This window comes from Aulonocara stuartgranti, assembly GCF_965226115.1.
Source record: "Aulonocara stuartgranti genome assembly, chromosome: 1".
Taxonomy (NCBI): Eukaryota; Metazoa; Chordata; class Actinopteri; order Cichliformes; family Cichlidae; genus Aulonocara; species Aulonocara stuartgranti.
In genome coordinates, this window is record NC_138939.1 from 11,097,787 (window position 1) to 11,124,379 (window position 26,593).

At 41.1% G+C, this 26,593-nt stretch overlaps 1 protein-coding gene across 3 annotated transcripts in view; it reads left to right on the plus strand.

Annotated features, from left to right (window-relative positions):
• Positions 1-214: 214 nt before the first annotated feature.
• Positions 215-26,593, plus strand: part of shf (Src homology 2 domain containing F) — a 94,863-nt gene continuing 68,484 nt past the window's right edge. For all 3 annotated transcript variants that reach the window (XM_082536109.1, XM_082536107.1, XM_082536108.1), the window contains exons 1-2: positions 215-1,015; positions 16,359-16,491. In XM_082536109.1, the coding sequence (XP_082392235.1) occupies positions 584-1,015; positions 16,359-16,491 (565 nt within the window). In that variant the 5' untranslated portion in view covers positions 215-583. The remainder of the gene's footprint in view (positions 1,016-16,358; positions 16,492-26,593) is intronic.

The window sequence follows — 26,593 nt, forward strand, 5'->3', positions numbered from 1 at the left end:
CCCTGTGTTATTCAACGGCTGCCTCACACCCAGAAGCTCAGACATGCTCTGCATTTACCAGAACATGTCCTCATGGATGCCAATAGAGAGACAAGCTAGAGATTAGACTCTACTTGGTTAGTACACAGAGGTGCGATTGTGCTTTCGACGGTTACGATAAGCTTCCCGAAGTCCGGTAGGTGGCAGTGCAGTGTTCTCAGGTAGGGAGGGCAGGTTGTGGAGGAGTGGGGGGGCGTGTGTTCCTCTTGCACAAGCGCTCGTATGTTGCTTAAACCTGACGTGGGTCGCAGCCGAGCGCTTAGAGCGACAGCGGCGTGTGTGCGCGCGAGAGTGTGTGCGTGTGTGTGACGGGGACAGAGTTGCGGCAGGGCAGATCAGAAAGTGCCAGTAGCTATTCTTTGGCCGGCTCGCGCAGTCCTCTTTGGACCGCCAGAGTCGCACGAGACTGGCGACACGCTCCGAAGCCAGTCGGCTGGCCGCGTGTGACCCGAGAATCCCTCACTGATGACCAGACTCGGGCTGCTCTGGCACGAAAGGTGGAACTAAACTACATGAATTGATTTGAGAGCGATGAACTGGCAGCATGGCCAAGTGGTTCAAGGAGCACCTAGGATTCAAAACTACCAAAACACCACCACCGGCTCCTCCGAAACCGGACTACAGACACTGTCACACCGGTGTGCCCGGTGCGCCTGGCTTCCAACAAACAAGCTCCGGGACCACCTTTCCGAGTCCCGCTCAGCCGGACATCCTCGCTGCCTACAAACTACAAAAGGACCTGGATTTCGAGGATCCGTACACTCCAGGTGGAAATATCTCATTCCCCCCGAGCTTGAACACTGTGGGGTCACCGGATATCAAGTATGTGTCACCAAAGCACCGACTTATCAAGGTGGAAACAATCGAAAAGAGCAGCCCAGCTCCCGGCGGGGGTGTCACGGTCACCCAGGCTGTCCCCGTAGGGAGCGTTAAATCTCCTACTTCACCTCCCTCGGACCTCGACAACAAGGAGAAGGTGGGTAAAGTTTGGTCCTTTCAGCCTGCCCCCGAGTCGTATACAGAGCAACAACTTTCTGCCTCCCACTAATATTTGTATGTGAACAAATCGTTTCCCTCAAAACCAAATTAGAGCTATTTCGTTTAAAACTTTACTCAAGGGAAAACGTGTGTGGTGAACATGGCACTTTACTGCTGTGAGGAATTAATCGTCACAACCGGCAGAACTTGTTATCACAATCGCACAACGGCTTTCCACCAGAATTGCGCCATCAGCCCCTGTAAAAAGCTACACCACAGAGACTGTATGTCGTATGATAAATAGCTCAGTTTGTCAGCTGATATGCCCGGTTTTCATTTTAATGCAAAAAATGATCTTTCGCTCACCTTTTGAGCCTTCACGTGCAGACGCACTGCTGTCAGCCCATCTGTAGCTTCTTCTCGAGCAACTGTGATCTCGACAGTGGCTTTAATTGAACTTTAATCTAATCTTGTTTATCTAGACAGACCAATTTAGCGAATGTTCATTGCAGTAAAGCCTGCTGTCTTAGAGGGAAATTACTTGTGATGAGTTTATGGATATATTATGCTCTAATTTGATCCTCTCCTGGCTCTGCCAGCACATACTTCGCACCTTTTGCTTTTTTAACTTTCTCAGAGTGAATGTGGAGACTGACAGCCAGACAACACGCTGTGCCTTGGAGCATGCTGTCATGCCAGGCTTCTCAGGAATCCATGCACTGGGCTTATTTGGAGAAAGCTGAGATGTTTGGTATTAGTGGGCGTAAGGACATGTGGTTTTATAAGATTGATCCAGCTTAAGAATATTTTCAGTCTCTGCATACCTTGTTAACTGAAACCTGTGCTCATAACTCAGAGCACGCCTCAGTCACCTCTCTTATAAAATTTTTGCGTGCCTCTTGGCTTCACCTGCATGTTACTTCCTCCAGCACCTTTCACACTTGTCTTGTGACATTTGGAGTGTTCAACACTTTCATTTATACTCCAGTGTGTCTGCAGCCTGCCACAAGAGTGTTGCGCGAAGGAAGTCCAGGTTTAATGACGCGCAAGAAGATTGTTACCATCCCCTGAATTTCCCATATACCCTCAACACAAAAAACAGGAACCAAGTTAAACTCATAAAATGATATTCTGTTTCAGTGTTTGTTTTCCCACACTGTCAGCTCGTTTTCTTTTTTTTCCTATTTTTTTTATCAGACCTCATTAACTTGGTATGCCGGTTTGAGAATCAGGCAGCTATGTGTTATCAGAAGAAAAAGCAGGAAATGAAAATACACAGTTTTAACCAGGCACTGCAGCTGTTCTAGCTGATTAAAGAAATTACAGTTGTCTCTTGTTAATTGAAGCTTATTTAGATCTCACTAATTTAGAATTACACTTGCATCTGTGCTTCACCTCTCTCCCCATATGTGCACACATGGCTTTAATGTACAGACAATTGATGGCATAGTATGGGCTAAATACCTCACGCCGAGAAGCATGTTTGGTGTTATAGATGAGCTAAATCAATACTGACAGCTGGGGAGCTTAAGCAGTATGTCAAGAGAAGGTTTTTAAGGCTTTCTTGTCAGGTGATGAAGTTTCAATAAAAACGTGCAGTAACGGAGAGAGGAGTGAGATGAAGTAGCAAAAATAGCTGCCAAAAAATATTACACTGTTTCACAAATCTTTCCCCCACAAAAAAACACGGGTATGTCCCATATATTTACTTCTCTAAATGATGGATGAGAAATTTGGAGAAAAGCCCTTGAAATGCCGTAAGCTACGCTCCTTAACTTCCTGAAAGAGCATTGTGAGGCTTTTGTGAGGATTACATTTTGTGTGGAAGCTGAGGATTTCTTTTCCGACTGTTGCCGGCCACGGTAATTGTTTGTAAATCCTTGTTAAAGGGATTCTCCTGGTGTGGATTTTAAAAATGCTGTTAATGAAGTTGTGTGTTCCATCAATCTCTGCAGTAAGCCTAATGTTAAGAGGTTAAAGGTAGGTGGTCGTCTTTGTGAGTTCTTCGTGTTTAACAGTTTCATAGCTATTTTTCTTTAGGCATTGTGTTACCACAAATGTAGGGGTATCTGCATAATGATAAAAAGAAGTGTGTTTCCACCTTGTAGCACATATCTAAGCGTAGATTCCCAGTCATAGTGATAGTTATTTGTCTTGCTGCAGACTAAATGCTGACTGCTAGGAGACTCTGTAAAAAGCGCACAAGTGCCTTAACAGCACTGCTCAGTTACATTGATGTTTTAATTACTTGACTCATGAATTCTAATTATATCACTGCTTGCCTAATGCCTGAAATGCCAATAGCAGAGTGGAGTGAATTTTCTGAAGTGAGAACACTGTATCTATTCTTACAATTTCAAAGTGTTCCATTTCATCTCATAAAATTTCAAATAATCTTTTTGCGCTTACTTTGATTTGCACTTTTAACATGGAGTTTTATGCAGACTATGGCGTTTAACTCATAGATTAATATTTTCAAAGTATTGTGATGCATTTTGTTTTTAATGATGCCAAGCCCTTCATGGTACAGTGAGCTGAGAGAGATGATCAATTATCATCCTGCCTTGGAGATAATTAAAGGCCTCATCTCCCAGCTCATCGCTCTACTCAGCACTAACTTAACTTCTCTCAAGGACACCCAAAAGTGGTGATGAGCTCCATTTGAAAATGTGTAAACAAAAGCAATAACGGAGAGCTGACAGGGTGCTCCATCTGGGCGGAGTGGTGCCTGTCATCATCGGTATCTGTCAATGCACCTGGGAAACGGCTGTTCCTAGAGCTGGGCGATATATCGAGTTTTTAAAACATATCGATATATTTTTATACGAGATATAAGATGTGACAATATCCTTTATATCGATATAGTCTATGTTACGTTATAATTATAGTTGTGGAGCCGCAAGTTTGCCTCTCTTTCGTCCACTTTTGTCTCTACGCAACGTTACTCCGCCTCGCCTTCACTGAAGACAACTCCCCCTCCTCCCCCATCGCTTCACATGCAGGCAGCGACAAGACGGACACGGCAAATCTCCGTTAACGAGTTACTGCGCATCGCCCCATGCGTGGGGCTGGACGGCGTCAACGTGCTAACGAGCTAAACATGCTAACGAGCTAACAGCGCTAACCCTAAAATCCTTTCATTCTCTCAAAAGTTGATAGCGCGCCTTATGTATGAATTCTGGTTGTGCTTGATGGCCGCGAACTGATTTTATGTGGTACACGGCGCTCAGCAATCTGTCAAAAATGTTTGAGTACGACTTTGGTAAGCTACGGAGCTGCACCGCTTGATAGATTGTCGGCGCATTACGGCTACCGAGGAGCTTCGCGGAGTGATATGTACTGTGCATCAACGTAATATTACCGTATTGTGTGTGTATAAGGACCATAAATGGCACCTGTAAGAGACGTGGTTATGAAGCGGATTTCAAACTCCAGGCTATCAGTCACACAGTAAAACTTGGGAACAGAGCAGCTGTGAAATCTGTCTGTCTTTGTTATTACGCTCAGCGTCTTTTAGTTTACATTTTGACTGCACAATTGTGAGCTCTTTGTTTAGCACAAAAACAACCTTGTTTTCTTTTATTTATGGAGCATTATTATTTAATGAATGCTCATAATTTAATTTTGAGTAATTTTTCATGTACATCTGTGCTGTATGTTAATAAAAGTGCCTGTGTGACATCTGGGACACAGCTTTGACTAAGAACTCTCTTTTTGTTCTTACTTTATGGCTTAAAAAAAAATCGAGATATATCTTATATCGCCATCCAGCTAAAAAATATCGAGATATGAATTTTGGGTCATATCGCCCAGCCCTAGCTGTTCCATCTAACTTTGGCTCTTTTTACTGCCCGTAGTACCTTTGATTCAGTGATCCCACAAGCCAGCTTGTATTTCTGTCTATAGAAATGAGTAGTTGGATCAGGCTTGCAGACAGTTGTTGTGCAGCCTGCAGAGGCATCTGGATAGACAGATATCCTCTATGCTTATTTTCCTTCTGTGCACCTTTTTACAAGACCTCACTCTGAATTTCAATAGATTTTGCTGGAGGAGAAAAAACTGGTATACCCTCCCAAGATCGGTAGTGTTTTTCGCATTCTTGGAGGATATAAGAACGTACTATGTGCTGCTAGTGTCTTCCATTACCAACAGATAGTACAGCCCCCCCCCCCCCCCCCCCCTCAAAAAAAATCACTTGTCACTGCTTTTACTCAAGTTCCCATTAATATGTTCCCTTGTATCTGAACTGGATTGGTGAACAGTTGTCGATAAATGCAATGAGAGACTGATACACAGAGATTCCTACATTTGCTAGGGTTAAAATCCAATCTTATCAGCCATATGCATTAAAAGTGATCAGCTTGGGAAAAGTTAATGTGCTATTTCTTATTTTTTTTAACTTTACCATAGCATTCACGTATAGCTGTTGTCTTGGGGTAAAGTTTAGGGATTGTATTACTATAAAAAGGTCGGGAATGCAAAAACATCAAACTTGGTACGAGTTCATATACTTCTACCGACACATTTCCTTGTCTTTTGCATTGGTCAGACTGTCTGGACTGCATGCACATTACACTGCCGGTAGTGCATGTTTAATCTCCGCTCAGCTTCATTTCCCCACACCCTGAATATTTCCGCTTGGCCTTTCACCCTGGCACTCCAGACATCAGTGGAGTTGTATAAATGCATCCCACTGGCCTTTCACGGTCTCATCTCTGCCAGTGATAGGAAAAATGTCAAGCACAAACATCAATATCACCTGGGTCTGCGAGAGTGCTTTTCTTCAGGGAGCCAGAAAATGGATGAAAACATGAGAGCCCATCATGTTTTGTTATAGCTCACCTTTTACTTGCAGTTCTCTGGCTTTTTGTATCAGACGGAGGCTGGCGAGGTTGATAGCAGGCCTGACTGGTTGTTGGAGCAGTGCGGTTTGGCAGCTGTTTCTCTAGTCTTTCACGAACCTATTTGTGTTCGCTCAGTTGGAAGAATATATCTTAAAGTCATGTCTTTCGTATGTTGAATTGTTGAATAAATATAGTATAATGGAATTATTGTATAGCAGTACTAAAAAGGGATGTGTGGTGTTTTTTGTTGTTTTTTTTCCACTGCTGTGACAATTTTATGCCCAAGTTGAAATAATCAACAGATTGGTGTGAAAGCTGTGTCGTGCTGTCTTGTGTTTTGCAGCTGCTGTTTCTCATAATCATGCTCGGTAGTTGCGGGCACATTGTGACTCACTATTTTGATAAATTGTGTTAAACTGTGTCACATAATTAAGTTTGCGTGTTGTTATGGCTTTTCTGAATCATAGCAATGAGGACTAGACAGTGATGTTACTGGTGAGATATGCCAAGCTTGATTGTAAGAGTGTTTTCTTCATTTCCACTTTGACCCATGTATCCACTAAAGGGCTCAGGAATGCCTTGAATTTCCTGAGTTATGCTAAGCATCTACAGCATTTTTTTTTTAATCATACTGTCCAATAATAAGTTTTATTTGCCCTCTGCCACAGATGTAGTCTTTCATTCCAAACATTTTTTATACTCACCGTTTCTATGCTCTATTGTTGTTGATAACAGAGCTTTACAATGCATTCCTGACCTGAACAAGAATCTTAGAAGGGCTCTTTGAACGGAAGGAAGGATCACTGAGTTTAACAACTCAAATGTTTGAGCTCCACCTCGTCTAAAACAGTATGAGGTCATCTTGTTGTGGAAGATGTGAGCCATCATGTAACAGTTACTCTTTTAAAGTATGGAAAGGTTTTGCCTTTTGTCAAGATATCATTTTGGTGGAAACACAAATCCATTTAATTTACATCATGACATTGTAAGCTAACATCATTGAGTGTAATAACTAGCCATGGCTAAAGTGGATTTTTTGTTTTTTGTTTTTTTTCCCCAGCCATCCCACCACGTGCGCATAAAAGTTGTAGGCCTCGGGAATAATGGCCCTTAGCCATTGTTTGCTCATTTTCTTTTCTCTCCAACAGGGAACCTTCCTCCCACTTTAAAGAGTCCCGATGGAATCTGTTGTGTTTGTTGCTCGATTTGCTTTTTCCAGCTTTGCGCCGAAACATCAGTCGTATAGTTCCACCAGGTCACAATTAGCCTGCAGACTAGTGCTGCAGCTCTGGCGGCTAGGGAGTTGTAGACACATGGCTCTGTTTTGTTTAATGACAGTGTGTGTAGCTGAGTGTACAAGCAGGCAGCCCTGGTCTGCAGGCAGGTCGTCACACACAGATTAAAAGAGAAACAAATGAGTTTGCATGCCATCTGAGACACAAAGAGAGAATTTGCATAAAGCAGTGGCTTTTTGCCGTATTTTTGCAAGCTCACTCTAACTCTGATTTAAAAGCCATGCAAACTTCATCTGTAACCAAATAGTTATTTTTTTTTGCCTTGCTGTAGAGGTCCTAGAGATAGACTGATTTGCTTTTTTTCTTTTCTTTTCTAATTTGGTGCATGCAAGTGGCTGCTGTTGTTTTTGTGTCACACTGCAGGAGGCAGCCAGACTTCCGTCTTGCAAACAGAGCTGCCCTGTGATCTAAGTGCCCACCAGGAAGCTGAACACTTCCATTTCTTCTGAGCGGGATTCCAGACTTTTCATTTCATGCATTCTTTGAATGAGAGAAGATTTGAGTAAAAGAAATAGAACTGCTGTAATGCTACTGCATCATTTATGCAGACAAGATAGTGTTTTACTCCTTTTGTTTCTTAAAATTAGTCTGTTTGTTTTTTTAATCAGTTGTTTTGGTGATAAGATTAAAGGAATAGAATTAAACCACTGTCTGAAGTTGTATGGTAGCAAATGCAGAGTGGCTTGGTTGCTCCAGGATTAAGGAAGTGCTCCCTTCCTGACAGGAAGTGTTTACAACTTGGTGACATTCCCTTTTTAACTTGACAAGTTTGTGCTTGCCCTTCTTTTCTGGCTGCCTATTCTGCTTTTCCCTCTTTTAATAAAATGCTCCTGGTGGCTGTTTTTACTTGAGAATTCTGAAAGTTTCAAGTGGCAAAAGGCACATAACTTTGTTGAAACAGAGTAGTGACTGTTCCTCAACCATCTGAACGTAGCCTTTCTTGCCGTTCGCTATGCTCCTTAGAGAGGTGGGAAGCCGCGTAGCAATAGCAGCGGTATGGAACTCCACCCTGCGCTAGCTCTATTGTCACAGTGGGCAGTGTATAGCAACCTTAGTACATCCTCACCAAGCAGAGGCAATCTGAGGCCACAGAGCTCCCAGTCTCAGTCAGCTCATCCTCACATAGCGTGAAAACATTTCTAGCTTTGTTTAACGCCGCCAGTGCGTTTTGTTTTCCTCCCTGCTCAGTGAATCACACTTTCATAATCAAAGCTTCTTTCCCTGTGGATCCCATCGTGTTATTACATGAAGCCCTATTCTCCTGTTTGTCACTTTGTCTTATAGAAGCTATCACTAAAATATGGCGTTTTTTTTTACATGTACATTATGATAAAACCATCAAATGGGAGCATATTGCATTTTCACTGCAAATGCCAGCATAAACATTCAGTGGGCAGACAACTTTTTCTTTCCAGCTTAAATTATTCTTATATCTTAAAACCGAGGCATTATATCGTAATGCCTGTAGTGTTGAGGACAAATTGTTTGTTCACACTAGCACAGGATTATCATATTTAATGAAAATTCCTACATTCCATCACAGTACCTGAATTATTCTTGACTCTTGTGTGGCACCACTTAGTGTATGTAGCAGAAACACTGCCAATAAATCTATCACACAAGGATGGGGACAGAGAAAGGAAATTGGATTTTGTCAAGCGTGTCGTCAAGTACTTAATCTTGAATATCTGTCACATATTAAAAGCAGCGTCCCCTCTACAGGGTGCAACCCGCTGGCTTCTCTCTCCCCCCCCCCCCCCCCCCCCCTCCCTTCCCCTCGCTGGAGTTTTTAAGTGGCTGTGTGGAGTGCGTTTCAATGAAGGGGATCCTTGGGGACAGGTTGGGGTGTTTTCTGCTAACAAACTATGCATATGCATTTATCAGGAGATCGGGAAAGAGTAGGTAATTGCAGAAAAGTGGGGGTGCAGATTTAGCTCTTTATATATGTGAAATAATCCACACTGGATACTATTCGTGGAGTAGATCCGCAGGTAGATCCGCAGGAAATGTTGTTTGAGCAATTAATATAAGAGACCATGTCATAAAACATGCTTATATCTACTTACTTTTTGACCTGTAAAATTGATTGTTTAGTGGCTTAAATGTCACATTGTAGCTTGTTTGGATGATTTCTGAATCTTAATTTAAACCCTTACTTCTTGCCTTTTTCCAATGCCACCAAATGATTTTCTTACACTGTCTTTCTTCTGACTTTTTGAGCTTCCCCCAACAAGTCGATACAAAAAGCCATACATTTTTTTCAATAGCTAACGATGACTGGCTTAATAATTATTATAATCACTGAGAACAAGCTTTTGTTTCAAGTTAATTTTGTGAGCACTCTACATAAAATTAGGAAAAGGCACAAGACAGCTTTAATTGGAGCGATTGTTTAAATTGCCCTATTATTGTGGTCGAGGTTGCAGTGTTCTGTGTTAAGTACAACCAAAATGCAGTTTAGAGTGTAGAGGTTCTATAGCCTACTCTCATTTGCTTTTAAAGATGCTTTTGGGGAAGGTAATAATGTCTAAAAAGAACTCTGCACTACAAAGGCAGTACTTCAAAAATTACACTATGTGATTCTGTCAATCTCCCTTATTGAATTAGGATCTGTGAGAATCCTAATCCACTTGTAAATGGGATAAGGAAGGCAAATGATTTGATACTCATGATTGGCAGTTGTCTTAGTAAAGAAGTCTACTCACAGGTGGTGATGTTAAAGTGTGAAATGTGTGCTTTTCTGGGTCACTAGCAGCTGATTAGACTTGCTGAACATAGTTAAACCTTTAGTATAAAGGCACATGCTATACAGATATAAAACATACCATATTTAAAACCTACAAACACTGCACAAGTGTGTCTGCTCAAGTTGCACAAATGCACACATTGAGATGGGTTTCAGCAAGGCCTTGATCACTCCCAAAAGTGTTCGTTATCAGTCCACATTACTCATGAGTATCAACTATCCAAGTTGATTCTCATGAGCTCACAAAGAACTTCCAGAACGTCTACTCTGAGCTGAAAAAAGATCACGAAAAGGTAAAAATAACATAGTCTTCTGTCATTTTTACTTGCTGTCATTGTGGTTGACAGTTGTATTTCTTCCTCTGTCTTTATTTCACTGCACAGTTAATGGTGCTCTCACAGTGCCGGTGTGGGGACGATCCAGGTGTACTTGATATCTTTTACATCCCCTTCCTTTCTGACTCAACTGTTTTCTACATTGCCGGATTGTCTCTCCACTGAATTGTGACGCATGGTATCAGTTTTGCTGTTGCTGCATCTGGAAGCATTCCCATGCAAACCATGATTAACAACAGCCTAAATCACTTGTGCCAAAAGAACCAGCTTCACCCTAGCTGGCGTGCGAAAGCCGCTCCACATGGGCAAGAGTGCAGAGATCAGAACAACATTTTAATGTGGTCTAAATCTTAACAGGGGTGGGGTGTAATAAATAAGTCAGCACCCACAATGCAGATGTCTGAGGACGACACGTGCACAACTGATGGCTGTGCATGGGCTGCAGTATTTTTGAGTATGCTAATAGTAGCTGCTGGTACACTAAATGGTGCTATGAAAAGAAAATGAAAGGGGCTTCTGTTTATTTTACAGTGCGACTCCTGATCAGGCTATAAATGCTCTGAAGAAGTGTGGGGGGTGCTTTTATCTTGTTTCCTTCGAAGTCTCCATTTTTTTTTCTTGCCTTGCTGATGCATGTTTACTGACACTGAATTGCTGCTCTCGACTGATTCTCCAATTAGATTAAAAGCAAATCAAATGAACACACCTTGAAATAAACAGGGTTTTTGTTTATTTCCACTGAAGTGCTCTTCATTGCTGCATGGACTGCAGTAGCTTGTGACTGATTGCAAGGCAGCGCCTTTAGAGCAAATATATTAATTTGATTAGGTACCCCTGCAGACTCCTAAGCAGGCCTTTAAAGGATGCACATCGCTCTTCAAAGCTTCCAAAGAGGCAAAATGCTCTAACAGCAACCATGTTTCTTAGGAAACATTTCAATAAAGTTTCATTAATGTCAGGCCTGTATGGTAGGAACTGCACTCCTGCACCGTCTCTCCTTTAGAGGCAAAGCCAGTTTTCCATCTACCTAATCTATTTGGGAGATGCAGAACCCAGCAAAGCTCAGGACTGCACAAGGGGCTTTCAATGAAATGTAACCAGATTTGTGCTTGCTTCTTAGAAACATAAAAGTATCTTATTGATGGTAACTGTGTTATGTCAACAGAGAGCCTGTGATCGCTTTTGCTTAAATAAATTGCCTTGAGGGAGTGTTTCTCACTGGTATGTTCTTTGGGGGGGGGGAAATGTAGCCACGTTATCTTAGGATGACTGCCCACACAGCATTCATCCTGTGTTTATAGACAACGATAAGGTGGGAGAGCTATCAGCAGAGGCATTTCAATGAGGTACAGCTTGCTGAGTTTGGATTTACATGAACATTTTTTTCCACCCCACAGGAGAAAGCATTCTTTATACAAGTCAGTCTCCAATAGTGTCTCCTCAGCTTTTGTCTTTTCTCCCCTCCCCTCCTATATTCTTTAACTTGACTGTTCTTTAAATAGTGGCATGTTTTCCTTTTTTTGTTACACCGAAGAACAAAAGAGCAACAAGAACAAAGAAGCCTTTTGAAATGCCTTAATGCAATTGACCCACTAAGCACAGACTTGTATTAGGTTATCGGTGGCTGAAATCCCTTGTGGCGCGAGACATAAATCACACACGTCAGTCCTCTTTCGTTTTTCTTTTCTTTCTCCCTTCTCCCTCTTTCTGCAGCCTGCTGACTTTTGTGGTAGTTATAGGGCTTGAACCCTGACTAGCCTCTGATGCATTCTATTCCTCATGTGTATATGACATTAATATCATCACTCTGCTTGCGTTTATTTAACAGGAGTGGTGTTAATCCCAATTTTCCTCTTTTTTTTTTTTATGGTTAAAGTCTTTTTTTTTTCTGTTTCCTGAAAAAACCATCCATTTGCTGATGGATTAGGGTTGTAAAATGCCAACAATGGACATGTAGCTTGCTCAGTATTCAGCGATCTATTGTGTTGCCCTTAAACCATTTGTGCTCAAATTTCATCTAATGCAGTTTGTGGATTTCAATTTTTTTCGTTTGGATTCTTTTGTTCTTGATTATCTGATGAGCCGACTAAACACATTATGCTTTAAGACTGCTGGAGGATCGCAGCCTGTGCTTTCTCACTTCTAATGGAAGACCAGGGTAAAATCAAAGTGTAATCCTAGAAGCTCTAGCATCACGGACATTGAGCCAAAGTGGCAGGTGCCTATTATAGCCTCCCTCCATTGCTAATGTTCTCCCTCTGTTCCCACTGATTTGAAGTCGGCTTCATCGCCTGAGAGCCGCAGTGCAGTTCAAGAAGTCTGTTGCTATCTCCTTGGCCACGTCTTATACCTGCCAGAGCTCTGGCAGGTATAAGACGTGGCCAGCCGAAATCTGAACTGTGGAATGAAAGTAATTGAGTGAGTTCTCTCTCTATGCTGCAGACCAGTAAAGGACCTAGATACCACAGGGACATGGCCTAAGCCCGTCAGGTGGCTTTGTGAGATTTATATAGACTTACATCACAGCTTAGCAAAGACCTGATATATGGAGGCACTGCAGTCTTGTGCTGAGGGGGGAATTTTACTTTCATGACAAGTGTGGCTTGGCTGCAGTCTTGACACACCCTGGCATGCCGTAAGGCAGATGGTGTGTCCCCAGGCGACGCCACTGCTCTCTAGCACCCCTCTCCTCAAAGCCCCTTGTTCGTCCTACTGACAAGTAGTCATTAGTGCAGTGGGACAAGAAGAACACATTGGAACAATTTGGATATATTAACCACCTCCTCTGTCCTATCTTGAATTGGACTGCAGGGCTTGTATGATGGCACCAAATAGACTTTATCTGACTGTGAGTAGTTTAGAGATCTCCAAGTGCAAAACAATGACCTGCGTGGGATGAAATTCATAATGTTCTTACCAGCTTATGGATGACAATAAAATACCATACGTGTACACATTACTGGTCTAAAGACCAAAATAATAATAATGATCATATAGTCTACAATTTTCCGTGAGGTATTTATCAAACAGCTCAGTGTCACTCTTTTTAATGAGATTTTGCCTCATAACTCAAAATGAAACTTAACTGATGACCTTGATATATCAGTACTACATAGTTTCATTTGATATTGGTGGGGAGACTGAAAACTAGTTGGTCTGATACTTAAGTTTGGTTTTGAATTAAAAAAAGATGAGTTCACATTCGGTTCTAACTGAAATGCAAACACAAGCAACATGCCGAAAAACCTTTTACTTCCCAGCTTTGAGCCTCATATATACATGCACTTTACCATGCAAATCATTATGACAAGCACTTATGAGCAGGAATGAGAGATCATGATTAATAGTACTGTTAATCACAAGTGTGGATGCATCCCTTTAATCCGTCCAACAGATTTCTTGATTGTAGCTCCAAAACAGAATGTTTTAAATTATTTAAAGGGTTTTTGAAATACTGAAAGCTCCTGCAGAGAAGAAGAATTCAAGGCCCACTTATCACTGATTGCACATAGCTGTTTTATGTTTGTAGTTTAGGAAGGTAAAATGATGCTTACGTTTGAGTGAAGTGTTTTGCTTTCTCTGCCCACCCGTGCTATGCTACTATCTTTGTTAAACAGCTAACATTTTGAAGCCTTGAACATTAAGCACTGGTAGACTGCAAGACTGATTAATTTAAATTCAAGCTTCTGGCAAAACAAAGGATGGCGTTTGAATCTCAAATGATGGCTTTGGTTTCTATCCACGATCGCATCCATCCCCTCTCTTTCAGAAGTTTTGTGCCCAGCCTTTATTTGTCCTACATTATGTCAACAGGAAAGGCAAAGTATGATGTCATGCATTTGGTGTGGTTCCACGCATTACTCGAGTGATTGCCATTATTTCCTGAAATTTGCTCAAACATCCTTTGGCCCATGATGAAGGTGCATTAAGTGGTAAGGTGATTGAGTTCAAGCAGGGAGCTCTGCTAACACACTGCTAGGAGTAAACATACAGTATAGTATAGTTTTTGCTATGTGAACATGGGAGCTCTAGCTTGTACTCGTACATTGCTGTGCAGTTGTATTGTGTTAAAGTGAATTCATCTGGAGGAAAGCAGTTATGTAAATGAATGATACACCTTTTAAAGTCACTTTAAGAGTCACTCTGCTGCAATAAGTAAACCACAGTAAGATATCTACTGGACTTGTTTGCCATTAAGGAGAATCCAGTTTTTATTAATGAGGGTTACTTATTCTTAGATTTTGGCTGTGTTTGTAGTTTCTGTGTCTGAAGTGGATTTGCCACATAATATGATTACCGATGGCTGTTTTCAAGCAAGAAGGTGCAAGATGGTAATGATACTGGATCTGATGCATAATTTTAGGGTCTCTTGGGCTGCAAAGATGTCACTTATCAGACTGCCTGAATTTTAATCTCGCTTTTCTGTAAATATGTATATCTTTTGCAGCGCAAAAACAAACCAGGATGATGTTTGTATTGGATTTTTCCCGCTGTTTGAATTCACAGCAGCAAAACATTCAAGGAACCCATAATTATGTTGTGGCAGAAGAAAAGTCCTAGTTATTTTCCCCAAACAGATGGAGAGTGAATACTGAAGAAAGCAGATTTAACTCAGAGTAGCTGCTATGAACACATCCGCGGTGCTTTACTTTCTATGCTATTATAGCCTAATCCACATATAGTGAGGATGATCTGAGCAGGAATATACCTGCCAGCGTTTCCCTGTCACTAAGCAGCTTACAAACTATCCCTAGACAGTGAACTTGCATTTAATACTTGGAAACTTTTCAAGATGTCTTTTTCTTCTTTTTTTTAAATGTGTGACTGCATTAAATGATACTTAACCTTGATCGATGATGTTAAAATTCCTGCGTTTCTGGCACGAATTTTGAGGGTGTATCTGTGCATTTTCTTCCCTGAGGGTTGGCAGGTGTGTGTGTGTGTGTGTGTGTGTGTGTGTGTGTGTGTGTCTGTGTGTTTGTGGCACTCTCATGGGTGGCCTGGATATGGAGTTGGCTTTCGGGGAGTATGCTTTCTCTGCGGCAAAAATGGACAGAGGTTTCTCTCAAAAGAACGCTGGCTCGGTGGAGGCACAGCATGGCGAGCATGAGCCTCAGTCCACCTCCACTCTGCCCCTCCCGCTCCCATCCACCAGATGAGTGATGAGCTTGTTTATAATGAGACCAAATCCCTTCCTGTTACACATGACTCATTGGGTGTAGTGCCAGTCGTACATATTCACACAGTCATTTAGGTGTTTTCTTGTTTGTGCACTGACCTTTAAAAAAAAAAAAAAAAAAAAAGGCCCTTTTACTAACATGTTTTCAGATTACGTAACACGCACTGCCCTGCCCTTCTCTTCTCTTGTAACCACTGATTGGTAGGAGCAGACAGAGGCTCCAGAGAAAAAGTGCGTTTTCTAGCCACTGGTCCAAATGACCTCAGTCACACACCCTTATTAGAGCCAGTGCTCAAGAGGACAGATGGTTCAAATGGGAGTTTATATCCTTTCAAATTCAAGGTCCATAGTTTTGAAGTGGTGTGCTCATAAATGAAGCAAACATTTCAAGGAAAGCAATATCCCCCCAAGGCACTGTACAAGTGGGCTAGCTTTGCTCCCTAAAGGTTTGAGCTGTATTTCTGGGTCTCAGGACATCCACCTAATTGCCATCCACTGCACAAAATGCTCAGCAAAAAAGCAAGACTGCAATTAGCCGTGGCTCACTGCCAGCTCGGGATAAATCTGCCAAATTGTTTCTCTTAAGAAAGTTGAGCAGTTGTGGTCTTCTTTCCTCTACTTTTGAAATGTAGGCCTGTCACAAGGCTATCATATAATTAGGCAAACCAGCAGTAGCAGAGTGTGCTGTAAGGCTAAAAGCTGAGGCATTGTGGCGGTGTGCTGGGGCATGCAGAGGTGGGGCATTATTTATGTATTTCACCCTTTATTCTCTGGCTTGCCTCAGTGGATATTGCTTGGTACTGTCCGGGGCCAAAGTGGTGTCTGTCACAAAGCACCATACTCATGTTGAGTGTTCAGCAGTGTTCCCCGGTTGCTCTTTCAAACTTTTTCTCTCCTTCAACCTGACCTTATTTCTTTTCTTTTTTTAAAAATCTCCTACAGCTCATTATTCTTGAAGACTACGCGGACCCTTTTGATGCCGAGCAGGCTGGCGGCACTCAGACCACCACAGAAAAAGTGACAACTGAGAACGATGGTTACATGGAGCCATACGAAGCCCAGAAGATGATGGCAGGTAGGTCAACATGTTAAATCTTCTCTCTAGTCACCCTTTTGTGTGTCCGCATGTGTCACATGACTGTTTCTAACCCTCTCCACACCTGCAGTAATCACAAGTTAAGGACTTATTGTAGTGGAGTGGTCATTAATATGCAGTGTGATGAGGTTATATGAATTAATGAAGAGGCTCAGATGCCCTGATGCCATTTTACAAGACAGGTGCAGCAGAGCATAAATGACTAGTGTGTCACAAAAGATGTCAAACCATTTTCAAAAGCTGTGATTTTGCCCATAAGAAAAAAATCATGCAAGGATTTAAATGATGCAATGCTTCTAGGAGAAGGAGATTTTATATGTATATATTTTTCATTGAACTGTGCAGACACGGAGACAACCGCTTGCTGTGATTTCCAGGAAGGCTTTTTTTAAAATTCTCGACAACAATAGCTGTGTGCTAACACAAGAATTTAGTCTAACCACATTCCCCATATGGCTTCGTCACTGCACGTTCATCCTGTGGCTGAGCAAAGCGGTGACAAAGAGCAAGGAATATGCACAAGGAAAAAGAGAACTGAGGAAATATCTTTAAGCAAACAAAACAAGTGGCAGCTGTTTTCCTCTCTTTTACTGACTTTAGTATCCAAAATGAGAATGATGGAAAATATGAATAGCAGATTTGGAACTGTGAATTGACTAAAAGGTATTGTATATGATAGTCCCGATCCACAGACATATGATCCGTATACTGTTTCCTCTAACCAGCCCTTACATTGCTCCATTTGCTACCACGGAGGCAGGACGTGAATGTCTCTGTCCCTCTACAACAATTTTCTTTTAATGGGCCTCCAGACAATCTCTTGTTTTTATCTGTCTTACTGGTTTGACCTCTGGCCGAGTCTTTGCCTCTGCAGAGTACAAAAACTCAGGATAAATCTCCTCTCTCGGAATGAGAAAGCCGTAAAAGGAAAAAAGAAATTTCAACAAGACTTGTGGTATCGCTAGAATCTTGAGCTTATTCCAAGTTCTTGGCTGCTTTATAAATTTTACTTGACACAGCTCTGCATTTGGCTATATTGACAAACAGTTCTATTCTGGCAGTAGCTGTCTGTTTGATTCAATTAAGTTTTCACTTTATTTTTCTGGTCGTTGCTATCTTTGTAACCTGAGGTGGTGTTATTTTCAGGCTTCCTGCTTTCATTTTTTATATGTATTGATTGCCATTTTTTGGTGGGGTGTTGTATAATGAGAGCTTTGAAGAGATCTATATATACTTACTGTCTATATTTTAATATTCAAAGTCCTTGGATTGCTATTTCCTCAATGGATGCCATCAGGGACATGAAAGAAGTTATTACATTTAACATACTGGCCACATACAGCGCTGTGCAAAAGTCTTGAACATCCCCTTCGATCGTTTATATTTTGATGCCCAGAAGCGAGATGTTCTTGTGATGCAGTAAAAGCATACCTGGATAGATAAAAAACCCTTGGATTGGCCTCCCCAGAGTCAGGACCTCAACAGTATAGGATCATCTTGACACAGAATGGAACAAAAGCCAAGCAACATCCAAAGAGAAAATACATTTTGACTGTCTTTTAAGAGATGTATTCATGAAGTCCACTTAAAGAAACCACAAGAAAGCTTCAGGTTCAGGCTGTGTTGAACAGCAGAGGCGATCGTAGCAAATATCAGAAATGTACAAACTCTGTTTTTGCCTTATACCCTGTATTTCCATGTATGTTTGCGGATGTTGCAGTAAATCGCTGCACCTATTCCCCTGGCAAAATATATAAAGAAATTATGGGTGGCTCAAGACCTTTGCACAGAACCAAGTATAGAAGAAACACTGGGGATGAATAATCTTTTTAGTAAATGCTTTCCTCCATATTCACACAGCTACCAAATTCCAGATTCAAACTTGGAAGCTGCACACTACAGCCCCACTGGTACAGTTGGGGGTCAAATGCCTCACCCAAGGGCGTCTCAGAGATATGAGGGTCAGGCTCTTTCACTTTCTCCCACTGTGCAAGGCCGGATGCACGCACCAATGCATCAACATACTGGCTATGCTATAGAGTAATTGCTGCATCTTTCGTTCTGACAGCATCTTAGTCAGGCAGAGCTGCACACTCAGAATTTCATCAGCTAACAGGAGAAGGAGGAACTATTGCACAGACTGCTGCACTCTAGCAAAAGAGGTCCTTTTGACCCTAATTCTGTCTAATTATGTCACTACTGGTTCCACAGATGGGTGCAGATGGACACCAAACCCTAAACATGCCAGCACAACACAAACTTTTCTATTTATGACTGTCAAAGCAAGTTTTAATTATTTAATTACTGCTGGCCAAGTTTATACCGTCTATAAAATGGTCTGTCTACCTTCTCATAAAATGGACCGTAACCGTCTCAACTTGCAAACTCAAAGTTGTGTGTAAAATAGTCTCTTATGAAAACATCTTTCCAATTAATTTTAATTCCGTTGTTTTCATTCTAATTCTGTTTGTTTTAAACTTCCATTGTTTTCATTCAAATTCTATTCATTTCATTGAAATTCCGTTGTTTTCATTCAGATGCTGTTGTTTTCATTCAGATGCTGTTGTTTTCATTCAGATGCTGTTGTTTTCATTCAGATGCTGTCGTTTTCATGTCGTTTTCATGTCGTTTTCATTCAAATTCTGTCGTTTTCATTCAAATTCCGTTGTTTTCATGTCGTTTTCATTCAAATTCTGTCGTTTTCATTCAAATTCCGTTGTTTTCATGTCGTTTTCATTCAAATTCTGTCGTTTTCATTCAAATTCCGTTGTTTTCATGTCGTTTTCATTCAAATTCTGTCGTTTTCATGTCGTTTTCATTCAAATTCTGTCGTTTTCATTCAAATTCCGTTGTTTTCATGTCGTTTTCATTCAAATTCCGTTGTTTTCATGTCGTTTTCATTCAAATTCCGTCGTTTTCATTCAAATTCCGTCGTTTTCATTCAAATTCCGTCGTTTTCATGTCGTTTTCATTCAAATTCCGTCGTTTTCATTCAAATTCCGTCGTTTTCATGTCGTTTTCATTCAAATTCTGTCGTTTTCATTCAAATTCTGTCGTTTTCATTCAAATTCTGTCGTTTTCATTCAAATTCCGTCGTTTTCATGTCGTTTTCATTCAAATTCCGTCGTTTTCATTTAAATTCCGTCGTTTTCATTTAAATTCTGTCGTTTTCATGTCGTTTTCATTCAAATTCTGTCGTTTTCATTCAAATTCCGTCGTTTTCATGTCGTTTTCATTCAAATTCTGTCGTTTTCATTCAAATTCCGTCGTTTTCATGTCGTTTTCATTCAAATTCTGTCGTTTTCATTCAAATTCTGTCGTTTTCATTCAAATTCTGTCGTTTTCATTCAAATTCCGTCGTTTTCATTCAAATTCCGTTGTTTTCATTCAAATTCCGTCGTTTTCATGTCGTTTTCATTCAAATTCTGTCGTTTTCATTCAAATTCCGTTCTTTTCATTCAAATTCCATTGTTTTCATTCAAATTCCGTTGTTTTCATTTTAAGAAGTGGACTGAAAATGACTCATCCGCTGACTTTTTAACTGTTTCTTTATAGAAACTGTTTCATCTTAACTGTTTCATCTTCTTCTTCTAGCTTTTTATGTGTCTACACGTCTGCGCTCACCTCATTCAGCAGACACACACGTTGGTTCAGTCGAAGTGTGAGCGTTTAATACATTTTCTGATCAGTGACAGTAATTATACTGTAGTGTCTTCAGATAACCTCATTTGAACTGCATAGTTCCTTGTTTTGTGACACAAAAGCCATGTCATAAACACCGGGAACCACAGACTCAGGTATACAATTCCAAGAGTTTGATGACATCTTTAGAGTTTAATCGTTACTTGTGGTTTTGCACAGCTTTGAGTAGAAATTTGGTTGTGATCAGCCAAAAGGCAGCTGTATGAACAACAGCATGACTAAGCGGAAGTTACTTCAAAGACTGGGACATGCCAGCAATTTGAAATATAAGGAAAAGAAGAAGAACATTTGAGCATTGCTGTTATTTTCAGATTGCTCCCTAGAGGTGTATTCTGGTCACCTACATGTGTATGTCTGTGATCACTGTGAGCTCAAATTTGAACACAATTTCTGTGTTAAACTGACCCAGATTTCACTGGTGACAAGTGCTTGGTTTCCAGTTAGGATTTAAAAATGAAAGGGAAGAATTCAGTGGAAAAGTCTGTAGCATCCAAACTCAGAAGAAGCACACTGATCTTCAGTGTCAACAAGACTTTGTGCACCATGAGTTCATTTCGAGGGTCAAGTTTAGAATCAGTTCAACTTTAACATCCTAAGGCAACTGAGGATGAACATAACTTGAACTGTGGTGCGTGTCTTGTTGCTGTGCGCCTACACACAGTGCACTGAAAAGCCTTCACTGTGTCAAAATGGCAACTCTCAAACTTGAGTTGGAGGAAATCCAGCGTACATTACAGATGCACATGTGCAGGTGGTCACAAGTGACAGTGGTAATGGAAGCAGTGCCTGCCTCGAAGATGAGTCCAGTCTATTTTACATCTGCACCATGATGATCATACCTTGTAATAATGAAAGAAAGTCTCCCCTTATACTATATACTATATAAGGATGCTTATCTTTTACAACTTTGTATCAAAGGCATATTCCACTGACGTGCACATGCATTGATTGTTTTCTTGATCCCTTGCCATTGCTATAAATGAAATTTGAAAGCTTGCACACCTGAAAAAGATTGCTGTATAGATTCTATTATTAAAAAAAGAATTATGTTTTTAACTGGTTTCAAGTGAACTGTTTTGAGACCGGAAGGTGTTATTTTGAAGATACAATTATAATTCCTTAACAACATTCACACCTTAAACACACAAAGACACACATTCAACCTCATAGTGGGAGGTGTGTCATGTAAGGCCTGAGGTGAAGTGCCACAGCCGTTTACATAACAAAGTGTGCATTCCTGCTATTTGTGTGTGTTGGCACGCGCACTGTCGGGTACTGTTGTACGCGTGTGTATGTGTTTGAGACCGAGACCTGTGTGCCTGTGTATGTGCTGTGTGCTCCGTGTCTCTTTTCCCAAGAGCCATCCTTAGTGAGGTTGAGCTGGCTGATTTATGGGCCTACTGGAGGGGCATGTCACAACTTCCTTAACCTGAAAAGCCAGCCCCACCCCCCATAAGCTTCTCCGCACTGGCTGCTGGCAGGGAATCATTGCACCTCCTGTAGTTATGTGAAGATGTGCACAGACACACTGTCTTTATGTTTCCTGCGTGTGTTTCTAGAATGCCTTGAATGTTTGTCATGTCTACACGCGTCAGCCTTTGCATGTGCTATTTCTGTTTGAGAGTAGGAGTCTGTGGTACATGTGTGTATAACCCCAATAGAAGACTATCCCCCCTTATTACTTGTGATATTAATGCTTATTGTGGCATGCAACTAATTTGAACGTTTATGACAAAAAGACGTTTTCCTTTCTAGTATTTCACACCTTCCCCTACAAGTATACACACACATCTCCTCAGCTATTACAGGAAATAGCCTATGACCTAATCATAGGAGGAGTTATTTGGGAAAAGAAAAGCCTGAATAAACCCTTGCAATTTTTTTATTTTATTTTTTTTTTAATATTATCTCCTCCACTTGACTCCGTCATACATTATTGTAGCTGTTGAGACTTGTTCCACTGACAAGTACAAGGGGCTGGACTAGTACTGCAGGGCAGCCTGCGTCAAGCTATTTCTCAATGAACACGCGCGCACACACACACACACACACACACTCATCCTCATGCTTCCCAGTCAGCTAGCCAGGCAGACAACCATGTGAGAGATTTCCCACAGTACAGAAGAGGCCTGTTGTGCAAACATCTTGCACGATTGAGCTCTCCTGAGCAAACAAACTCCAGCGCGGCCCACTTGCCAGTCCTCAAACCGTAGCTACACCACACCAAAAATGTGTTTGTATTTGGAGGTATCGTACAAAAATAACCCAGTGTGAAATATTTTATGCTAGTGGTGAATTTATTACACACAGTGTCAAAGTTGTAACCTCAATTTGTCCTCATCCCATCTTTTAGGTCATGCTCTGTCATTTCACGGCATGGGAGTTGTGCAAGAGGGCCAAAATGCCCAAAGCAAAAAAAGAAAAAAACCTTGATGTTTTTCCATGATGGTTGACTCAGAGTAGATGGGTATTCATTCCTTCTCTTACTCTCTCTCTTTTGTGACTGAAACACATGCCGGGAAAAAGCTCCTAGATTTGGCACCTCATGCACCGCACTCAAAATGCTGTGGAGACCATCCATTGCCAAGGATGATTCATTAGCCGTGGAGTTAGTTATTTCAGTTACTCATGATAGTGTGGTGTTAAGCCTCTGTTGCCTCTACAATATAGGTGCCAGGAATATTACCAGTTTAGAACTAGTTTAAGTGGATGAGAGAACATGTTTAGATGTGTCATTGTTGGAGATGGAGAAAGTGAAAGCAAAGAGTTGAAATAAAAGCAAAAGGCAGGAGAAACTAAATCAAAAGAGAGCAACTGTCCATGACAGAAAGTAAAGGGAGTGACAAGAGAAGGAGACCTAGAGGCAAAGACGGTGGGAACAAATTCGTGTTACAGCACCTGTGGGTTACTTTGTGGAGTCTTTTTTTTTTTTTTAAGGGCAAAGAATGGAAGCATAGTGTGCCAAAAGGTTTCCACCTCCCCCACACTCGGTCATGGCAGTGTAAACTCACCCCAGGCAATGGCAGGTACATGTGGCTGCACATTTCTTGGCCTGTAACACGGCTTTTATTGCCTCAAGCTGTAACTCGAGGGATATCCGGAGCCTGTACTGACAGTGGCACTTTTGTAAAGTGATATGTTTTTTAACATTTCTGGAAGTCCGTGCAATCATTATATGAATTTAGATTCCCAGGAGTGTTTTGTTAGTTTAGCATAAAATGATTCAGCAATTATCCTCTCCGGTTTGGTTTTCTGTTCCTTCACATCAGTCTCGGAGTATTTGAAGAATTACTTAAGAATTACCTCAGCAAAACATTTATGCATTACCCCAGCTGATTATAGGCAGCTATAAATAAGTGCTGACTGCAAGGCCAGTAGCTGTGAACTGGATAGGAAAGTGAATAATTAACACCCTCCTCCTTCTCTTGCACCTTACAAACTACTATTTAAGTTCATTTGGGCCATGTAATTAACTCAAAGCTGCTCTTTTTTTCCTCTCTCTCTATTTTTGTACCAGTTTATATATAAAAAAAAGTTAAAACATGAAGATTTCCTAACAAATGAGAGAAATGTCTACAACCAGTTTTTGTACTGTGTACTGACTGGAACATTATGATGTGCTGCTAATTTGGGGTAAGAAGTGTAGGTGGATTTCACAACAATGACTAGCAGAAGAACATTCATAGTGAAAAGAAAAATCAAAAGTGAAAGTGCATTACTTTACATTCTCAGGGGTAAACTGTTATAATGAAGCTGTGGAGCCAACAGCACGAGATGTGGGAAACGTTTCCATGCCAGCCTCTGCTTTAAGCAGGAGAAGTTATGTGAGGTCACCAGAGTTCACTGCTTGCACCTCACTAACAAACTTTATCCAGGAGTCTGTATTAATAAAAATAACATCAGTGGCGTCACTCTTTTTAAGTTGTAGTGCAGAAAGATACAGCATGTGTATATGTTTATACTAATATAATCTAATATAATATAATGAGTTTCTATTAAGTTACTTGACCTTCCCCTTCTTCAGTCTGGGACTTGGACACTTTTTAGACATGATTTATTGCAGTGTGTCAAATTAATGTTAGATCGGCAGGACAGGTAATGTTTCCTATTTAGCTCCCACGTTAGCCAATAGCCACTACCATACTGATAACTTAACAGATGGCTTACGTTAGTTGTGTGCGCTGCCCATGTTAGCATTGAAAATGATACAGTTCTTAGACGTTGCTGAAACAGCAGCTTGGCTGACCTCTCCCTCTCGACTGACCTCTCATAACATGCTGTTCGGTGTTGTGCGTATCAACTACTTTTCATGTGTTCGACTGTTAGTGAGGGGAGGGGCTGCGTGCCTGCCTGTTTCCAACCGGGTTCCATAGTTACAGTAACCTTATTTTCAAGGTTTTCTACTGACCACAGAGTCTGTACTTATCCCACTGAGGCTGACTATAATTTATGAGTGTTTATTTAATAGATAACAGCGAAACGGTCCTCTTTTACACTCTGCTCTCTGACTGGTCATTAAGTCTGCACCCCATTCACTGCTGCTTGCCAGATGTTGTCAGAAGCGAGCTACCCATTTATGTCACGTCTTCATGATCCCATGAGAAGTGACTGACAGTTATTACACATTGATCTGACAGGGTGGTACCAAGTGATGCAAAACCAGTCCTTCACAGTCCCAGAGCTGGTGTCAGGTGGTCCTTTTTTGGCTTGGTGCTATTGTTGGGCCCATATTATTTTAACTTTTAAAAATGGTCTTGTCAACAAAATGCGCTGTGTAATAAGAGCAGAGCTGGGTCTTATTTCTAGAAATACTGAACTGTAAAGTGATCCTGCTCAAGAAAGAAACAACATTTAGAGAAGAACTGCAGTTTCATCTAGCTGTTATGTTCAGCGTGGAATGGTTCGGTTTGATGGGTTTCAATATGGTATGCTGGTGTTTTGGGACATAAATTTCCTTTTTCATTATTTCATGAGAACATGAACTACAAATGAATAAAATGTGGAGATTTTCTTTGGTTACTTCTAAGATTTCATTGGTTCTTTGATTCATTTATGAAGCCTTATCCTCACATAAGGAAGATAAATGTCAAGCTCTGCTCAATAATTAGCTTAAACAAAGACACCCACTTTATAAATAGTCTGACTTCCTCCTCTTCCTTGATTCCCTGTGGCTATAATCTCTGGTTTGTTAGAGGAAGTAAAGGCTAAGTTATTTCAAAGAAACACGTGGAAATTTTGCTGTTATTTGAACTGTTGTTCAAATAAAAGGGACGTAACTTTTATCTGATGCTCAGCCGCCAGAATGTGAAAAATGAGCCTCTATTGAACTGTGCGCGGTGCTGAACAACAACACATGCTCAGCAAAATATTTCCTCCCTATACTGGTGTTTTTAAAACAGTTTTTGTGTGCTTCCTTGACTTTGACAGTGACATACAGTCCAGCAGGTTATGGCTATGTGGTTTTGTGTATGTGTAAGTGTGTCTCTGGCCTGCTGGATAATGGCCAGCAGCCTCCGTGGTGTGGACGGTCATTTGGCAGAGCTGAGGAACGGAAGGTGTAGGAGGTGGGAGGAGAAGGGAAGAACAGGAAGACTGACGACTTATTGATGAAATGAGAAATCTCTAGCTCAGCCTGATAACCTCCCTCCCTCTCACTTAGTGATGAATGGCATCCAGCACTGGAGCTCAAGCAGCTCACACATGGCTTTGTGCACGTCGGTGCTGCATTTGTCGATATATATTCTGCATTTCCATTAGATATTCACACACGCGGTGATGAGAGAACAGCATTTCAATTAGCCGTTGGTGTTTCGCTCGGTAAATACAAAAGCAAAAATATCTGACGACATGAACTTTCTTTCTTATTCTTTTAAATTTGATAGATTCAATGATTCAGCGGTTCACTGAAAAAGCAGCAGTAGGTTAGTCAATATTGAAAATAACTGAGTTACTCCAACGTCACTCATCCATAAATCACATGATGTTGTTTGGCTTTTGATGAAAACATGATGAAATCGTTACTTATGTAAGAGCCGATTCCTAGAGCCAAGCAGGTTTTTGAAATGGAAAGTGAGGAGGTAACGTGACTTTCACATTACAGTTCTGGTATGAAAACCACTATATAGACGCCCTTATCATGCTTTCTGTGATGATGTCACTTGAGCGTAATTTGGTCCGTCGAGGAAATATTTATATATAACTGCAGTTATTGTTATTATTGTGTTTTATGGTCACACACTACAACTGGTATGACAATGAATGATTTTTAACAAGCTTGCAGATGGACATAGACACAAAGGCACCAAAATTAGCAGCACGTCTGCAAGGAAGCAATGGGTACTGGCAAGAGAGTTCTCTCAGGCCTCTGATATCCCACTGA